This window comes from Cyclopterus lumpus, chromosome 21, assembly GCF_009769545.1.
Source record: "Cyclopterus lumpus isolate fCycLum1 chromosome 21, fCycLum1.pri, whole genome shotgun sequence".
In the NCBI taxonomy this organism is placed as follows: domain Eukaryota; kingdom Metazoa; phylum Chordata; class Actinopteri; order Perciformes; family Cyclopteridae; genus Cyclopterus; species Cyclopterus lumpus.
In genome coordinates this window covers 1,249,681-1,257,406 of record NC_046986.1, presented here as the reverse complement: position 1 = coordinate 1,257,406, position 7,726 = coordinate 1,249,681, and the positions used below count along the sequence as shown (strand labels likewise).

General features: G+C 51.7%; 1 protein-coding gene across 1 annotated transcript in view; it reads right to left on the bottom strand.

The window, feature by feature from the left end:
* Positions 1 to 341: 341 nt before the first annotated feature.
* The window catches only part of si:dkey-91i10.2 (uncharacterized protein LOC555224 homolog), a 19,448-nt gene continuing 12,063 nt past the window's right edge, over positions 342 to 7,726 (bottom strand). The window contains exons 4-7 of the mRNA XM_034561706.1: positions 7,539 to 7,726; positions 5,462 to 6,051; positions 2,296 to 2,441; positions 342 to 1,240 (exon numbers count right to left, since the gene is read on the bottom strand). The exon at positions 7,539 to 7,726 is cut by the window's right edge and continues 29 nt beyond it. Coding sequence (XP_034417597.1) covers positions 403 to 1,240; positions 2,296 to 2,441; positions 5,462 to 6,051; positions 7,539 to 7,726 — 1,762 coding nt within the window. The 3' untranslated portion in view covers positions 342 to 402. The remainder of the gene's footprint in view (positions 1,241 to 2,295; positions 2,442 to 5,461; positions 6,052 to 7,538) is intronic.

Here is a 7,726-nt window from a genome sequence, read left to right as displayed (position 1 = left end):
TAGGTTTCACTAATGTTAGGCCGCCACATCGGTTGCGGTCCCAACGGTTGCGGTCCCAACGGTTGCGGTCCCAACGGTTGCGGTCCCAATGGTTGCGGTCCCAACGGTTGCGGTCCCAACGGTTGCGGCCCAATGGTTGCGGTCCCAACGGTTGCGGTCCCAACGGTTGCGGTCCCAATGGTTGCGGTCCCAACGGTTGCGGTCCCAACGGTTGCGGTCCCAACCGTTTGCGGTCCCAACGGTTGCGGTCCTAACGGTTACGGCCCAACGGTTGCGGCCCCATCTGTACACGTAAAAGGTCCGGCGCTCTGACCGTCACTCTGGTTTTTAAGAGCGGCCTTGCTCAGATATGCTTCTCAGTTGAGCTCTGCAGGTTATTTACAGTGTGAGAGAGGGTTAGTCTCAGGACCGGGTCTGGTTTGTGTTGATCATGATGTTGGGCAAAGCATTGCGTCTTTTCCTCCAGGTGCCCAAGTCTCGGGTGTATCTGTTGATCTGATGGAACCACTGCTGCGTGCGGGCTTTGTCCGAGGCGCGGAAAACGAAAGACTCCCGCCGGATGTCGAGCACTTCGAACGTGTCCTCGCAGTCCGGATCGGTGGACACCACACAGTTCCCCAGGCGGATGGGCTCTCTGAGCACCGTGAACTTCCCGCTGCTCTTGTCCTTGATCAGAACCAGTACTCCGTCTCGAATGCTGTCCGCACCACCGCCTCCCTGATCTCCCCGCACCGCCGGCGTGTCGGTGGCCTGTACCGGGTCTTCGCCGGCCCGCTGTATCCTCACCATCAGCAGACTCTGGACGTTTTGGAACTTGAGGGCCTTGCTGCCCTTCTTCACCCACTGACCGTCCGCCGGCTGGGACAACTGGAGGGGTCCCTCCATGACGAAGCGCGTGTTTTCTCTCGCCCAGCCCACCGTCTTCATCGACACCTCGCGCATCTCGATGTTGATGACCTCCCGGTTTTTGCGGCTGTCGCGGCGGAACGAGCGGAGGGACCAGGTGACGCCGTTGCCCTCCTGCTTGGTCTTCATGTTGATGTGCTCCAGGTGGGATTCCACCCGACTCTTGGCCTCGCGGAGACGCGCGTAGTCGGGGTGGCACTCGGGAGTGACCTTAATGATGCGGCTCAGCAGGAGCGGGTATTTGGTCACCCGCTGGAGGGGCGCCATGAGGAAGGAGCGCAAGTTCATGCGCCGAAGTGCCGTGTTGTCATTCTGGGAAACGTCCAGGAAGATTCTGAGAAGACAGAACCAGAGAAATATTTAGTGGAAAGTGGACATCCTGGGAAAACTCTTACAAAGTCTTCGTGACGTCACCGGTTTGAGATTTTGAAGCCTCACTAGGTGACTGTGTGATGTCAATCACCTTGTAGCTCCGCCCCTAAAGCATCCCCTGCTATATGGTCTGTTTGGCTCTAAATGACCATAATTTACTAAATGAACATCACGCTGTATTGAAGAAGACTTGAAACTAGAGATTGAGACCAAAAACTCATGTTTACAATGTTTACTGAGGGAATAAATCAAGAGAAGTAGAGTCATTTATATAGACTTCTATACAACCAGAGGAGTCGCCCCCTGGTGTTCACTAGAGGGAATGCAGCTTTAACACATGAAGCATAGACTTCTATACAACCAGAGGAGTCGCCCCCTGGTGGTCAGGAGAGAGAATGCAGCTTTAACACATGAAGCATAGACTTCTATACAACCAGAGGAGTTGCCCCCGGGTGGTCAGGAGAGAGAATGCAGCTTTAACACATGAAGCATAGACTTCTATACAACCAGAGGAGTCGCCCTCTGGTGGTCAGTAGAGAGAATGCAGCTTTAACACATGAAGCATAGACTTCTATACAACCAGTGGAGTCGCCCCCTGGTGGTCAGGAGAGAGAATGCAGCATTAACACATGAAGCATAGACTTCTATACAACCAGAGGAGTCGCCCTCTGGTGGTCAGTAGAGAGAATGCAGCTTTAACACATGAAGCATAGACTTCTATACAACCAGTGGAGTCGCCCCCTGGTGGTCAGGAGAGAGAATGCAGCATTAACACATGAAGCATAGACTTCTATACAACCAGAGGAGTCGCCCTCTGGTGGTCAGTAGAGAGAATGCAACATTAACACATTCACTTTATAGAACTGGAGGTTGACTCCTGGAGATCACAGGACAAACTTAAAAATAGATCTTCTTCTGAATAAGTGATATCAGCTGTCTCTTCATTAAGAATTACAGAAACCAGCCGTAGCGGGAACATTACACCCCCCCCCCCCCCCCACACACACACACACACACCTGAGCAGCTCTTTCTCCTTCTCTAGCGTGTTGAGCATGTTGACCGAGGTGGACTGCTGAAGGCAATAGGTCTGGAAGGCCGGCAGCATGTTGACAAACTCCAGAAAGATCTCTCCGATGTAGGCCGTGAGCAGATCTTCATCTCCCTGAGGTCAAAGGTCAATGCTCATAAAATACATCTCGCACTGGATGCATTGGATGAACTGTGTTGCAAGACTTATTCTAGAGATGAGTGTCAGTATCTGGATGGAAAAGACAAATTGTGGAACTAGAATAGAAAAGAAAAACAATCACTATTTAGTCCATCTGGAGCTTTCAGGTCATTATGAGTTGTGTTGTTTTCCTGATGACGTGTATTAAACCAGCCTGTCTACCTGTCTACTTCTCTACCTGTCTACCCACCAGCCAGTCTACCTACCAGCCAGTCTACCCCTCAGCTGGTCTACCTACCAGCCAGTCTACTTACCCGTCTACCGACCTGTCTACCTACATACCTACCCATCTATCTTGCTGTCTACCTACCCGTCTACCTTGCTGTCTACCTACCTACCTACCTACCCATTTACCTTGCTGTCTACCTTGCTGTCTATCTACCTGTCTACCTACTTATCTATCCATCTTCCTACCTACCCGTCTACCTACCTGTCTACCTACTTACCCATCTACCTAATTGTCTACCTTGCTGTCTACCTACCTATCTACCCATGTACCTACCTACCTACCTACCCACCCGTCTACCTATGTGTCTACCTGTCTACCTACCTACCTACCCTTCTACCTACCTACCAATCTACCCATGTACCTACCTACCTACCCATCTACCTACCTATCTACCCATGTACCTACCTACCTACCCGTCTACCCACCTGTCTAACTATCTGTCTACTTACCTGTCTACCTACCTGTCTACCTACCTACCTACCCTTCTACCTACCTACCTACCTACCTGTCTACCTACCCGTCTACCCATGTACCTACCTACCCGTCTACCTACCTACCTACCTACCGTCTACCTACCTACCCGTCTTCCTACCCATCTACCCATGTACCTACCTACCCTTCTACCTACCCGTCTACCTACCCGTCTACCCATGTACCTACCTACCCTTCTACCTACCCGTCTACCTATCTACCTTCCATCTACCTACCCATCTACCCATGTACCTACCTACCTACCTACCCGTCTACCTACCCATGTACTTACCTACCCACCAATCTACCCATGTACCTACCTACCTACCTGTCTACCTACCTATCTACCCATGTACCTACCTACCTACCCGTCTACCCACCTGTCTAACTATCTGTCTACTTACCTGTCTACCTACCTGTCTACCTACCTACCCTTCTACCTACCTACCTACCTACCTGTCTACCTACCCGTCTACCCATGTACCTACCTACCCGTCTACCTACCTACCTACCCGTCTTCCTACCCATCTACCCATGTACCTACCTACCTACCTGTCTACCTACCCATCTACCCATGTACCTACCTACCTACCTGTCTACCTACCCATGTACCTACCTACCCTTCTACCTACCCGTCTACCTACCCGTCTACCCATGTACCTACCTACCCTTCTACCTACTCGTCTACCTATCTACCTTCCGTCTACCTACCTACCTACCCATCTACCTACCCATCTACCTACCTACCTACCTACCTGTCTACCTACCCGTCTACCCATGTACCTACCTACCCGTCTACCTACCTACCTACCCGTCTTCCTACCCATCTACCCATGTATCTACCTACCTACCCGTCTACCTACCCATCTATCCATGTACCTACCTACCTACCTGTCTACCTACCTAACTACCCGTCTACCCATGTACCTCCCTACCTACCCGTCTACCCATGTACCTACCTACCCTGTCTACCTACCTACCTTCTGTCTACCTACCTACCTACCCGTCTTCCTACCCATCTACCCATGTACCTACCTACCTACCTGTCTACCTACCCATCTACTCATGTACCTACCTACCCTTCTACCTACTCGTCTACCTATCTACCTTCCGTCTACCTACCTACCTACCCGTCTACCTACCCATCTACCCATGTATCTACCTACCTACCCGTCTACCTACCCATCTATCCATGTACCTACCTACCTACCTACCTGTCTACCTACCCGTCTACCTACCTAACTACCCGTCTACCCATGTACCTACCTACCTACCCGTCTACCCATGTACCTACCTACCCTTCTACCTACCCGTCTACCTACCTACCCGTCTACCTACCCATCTACCCATGTACCTATCTACCTACTTACCTACCTACCCGTCTACCCATGTACCTACCTACCCTGTCTACCTACCTACCTTCTGTCTACCTACCTACCTACCCGTCTACCTACCCATCTACCCATGTACCTACCTACCTACCCGTCTACCCATGTACCTACCTACCCTTCTACCTACCCATCTACCTACCAGTCTACCTACCTACCTACCCATCTACCTACCCATCTACCCATGTACCTACCTACCTACCCGTCTACCTACCTACCTACACGTCTACCTACCCATCTACCATGTACATACCTACCTACTTACCTACCTACCTGTCTACCTACCCATGTACCTACCTACCCTTCTACCTACCTACCCGTCTACCCATGTACCTACCTACCCTTCTACCTACCCGTCTACCTACCAGTCTACCTACCTACCTACCCGTCTACCTACCCGTCTACCAATGTACCTACCTACCTACCCGTCTACCTACCCATGTACCTACCTACCTACTTACCTACCTACCTGTCTACCTACCCATGTACCTACCTACCCTTCTACCTACCTACCCGTCTACCCATGTACCTACCTACCTACCCGTCTACCCATGTACCTACCTACCCTTCTACCTACCCATCTACCTACCAGTCTACCTACCTACCTACCTACCCGTCTACCTACCTGTCTACCCATGTACCTACCTACCTACCCGTCTACCTACCCATCTACCCATGTACCTACCTACCTAGCTACCTACCCGTCTACCTACCCCTACCTCTCTAGATTTAGAGTCTGCTTCGGTTGGAGACGAGTTGAGAACACTGGGCAGAGTTTTCCTGCTGGATCTTTTAAATAATCAGGCATAGTGTCGCTGGTGTTCAACAAGATGAGACCCTGGTGGTGTCCCTGTGTGTGTGGTCACCTGGTCGAAGGCCTGGTCGATGCTGTCCTGCAGGTGTTCAGTGAAGCGGTCGTTGACGTCTATGAGCTCGTGAACGTTGCCGAACACCACGGCGAGCTGCTCAGCCGCCAGCAGCCCGGCGCTCTGCATGGGGCCGTAGAACTCGTCCCTGATGATGCGCAGGTCCTCGCCGTAGCTGGACTCCGTGTTCAGGAACTCCAGGATGGCTTCCTTGCGCTCGGTGCGCAGCTTGGAGCAGCGCTCGCACATGCGCTCCCCTCGCTCTTTGGAGGTCCCGTCCCTGAGTCCGCAGTCCGGACAGGGTCTCTGGGCCTCCCAGGCTCGCAGGGAGGCCGACGGCCTCTTCCAGGTACGGGACAGGCCAGGGCCGATGCCGCTGTCCACCCGCTCCACCTCGGAGCCCCGGCTCCGGCGGTAACGGCGAGGCTCGCTGTCCTCCTCCTCCCGCTCGTCGCTGAGGCCCACCACGCCGCTGTCCACGCTCAGGCTGCTGATGGTGCTCCAGCGGTGCTGCCCAGACCGAGCCACACCCAGACCCACCTGGCGCTCCTCGCCGGGTGGCTCAGAGCGACCACGCAGGGCTGCTGGGGCTGGAGAGAAGGGTTCGTTAGTGCTCATGGGGTTTACGGAGGTTTATGAACGTCTCGTGGAGAAGTGACGATTCAGTGATGCAAGTTGTTTAACGTCTTTTGATCACGACTCCTGGTTGATTTCTTGAGTTATGGCCAAAAAAACGTATTTGTGATGTCACGGTGACCTTTGACCTCCAAAATGTAATCAGTTCTTTGAGTTCAGGCGTTATATTGAGAAAGGGACGGACAACCCTGTAAACATATTGCATTGGTATCAATACCAAAACATTAATAATAATTAATAACAAACTAGTAATTCATCCTCTTCAACATGTGTTTTTCTTCTGGTGTCAGAACCAGAACCACATTGACCGGGGGCGCCGTGCTTCAGGACAACGTTCACCTGAACACCTGGTTGAGTCAACATGGACATGAACTTTGAACCATCGGCTAGTCGAGACTTTGGTTTTGGATTTAGAAACATAGAGAAATGCATTGTGGGGTTTTGGAGGATTTGCTCACTCGCTCTTTTCTAGTCTTAAAATAAAACATTTACTCCAAAGTCAAATAAAAGCATGATGCTTGTGTCTACCTCTCTACCTGTCTACCTTTCTACCTGTCTACCTTTCTACCTCACTACCTGTCTATCTCTCTATCTCTCTATCTCTCTATCTGTCTACCTGTCTACTTGTCTACCTCTCTACCTGTCAATTTCTCTACATGTCTACCGCTCTGCCTGTCTACCTCTCTACCTGTCTACCGCTCTACCTCTCTACCTGTCTACCTGTCTACCTCTCTACCTGTCTACTTCTATACCTGTCTACTTCTCTACCTGTCTACCTGTCTACTTCTCTACCGCTCTACCGCTCTACCTACCTGCCTACCTCTCTACCTGTCTACCTCTACCTGTCTACTCTACCTGTCTACCTGTCTACCGCTCTACCTACCTACCTACCTACCTGTCTACTTGTCTACCTCTCTATCTGTCTACCTGTCTACTTCTCTACCTGTCTACCTGTCTACCGCTCTACCTACCTACCTGTCTTTCTACTTCTCTACCTACCTACCTCTCTACCTGTCTACTTCTATACCTGTCTACTTCTATACCTGTCTACCTACCTACCTACCTGTCAACCTGTCTACCTGTCTACCTCTACCTGTCTACTCTACCTGTCTACCGCTCTACCTACCTACCTACCTGTGTACCTCTCTACCTGTCTACCTACCTGTTTACCACTCTACCTACCTGCCTACCTGTCTACTTCTCTACCTGTCTGCCGCTCTCTACCTACATACCTACCTACCTACCTACCTGTCTATCTAGCTGTTTACCGCTCTACCTACCTGTCTACCTACCTACCTGTCTACCTACCTACCTGTCTACCTACCATCCTGTCTACCTACCATCCTGTCTACCTACAGGCTTTTTAGATTTCAAATAAATCTAAGTTAAGTCCAATAAAAGTGCTTCACACACAGACAAGAACAAAGTGCCTAGAACTCACCGCTGTCCCGGTCCCGGTCTCGGTCCCGGTCTCGCCGGTGGCCGTGGAGTCGTGCGGCCGCAGCGATCTTCATCTCCAGCTGTTTGCGCTTGGAGGCGTCGGCCGGCATGGGGTCGCTGTAGTGAGGCCGCAGGCGGCACTCGCGCTGCACCCTCACGGTCTCAGCCAGCTCGTAGGCGGCGTCCGAG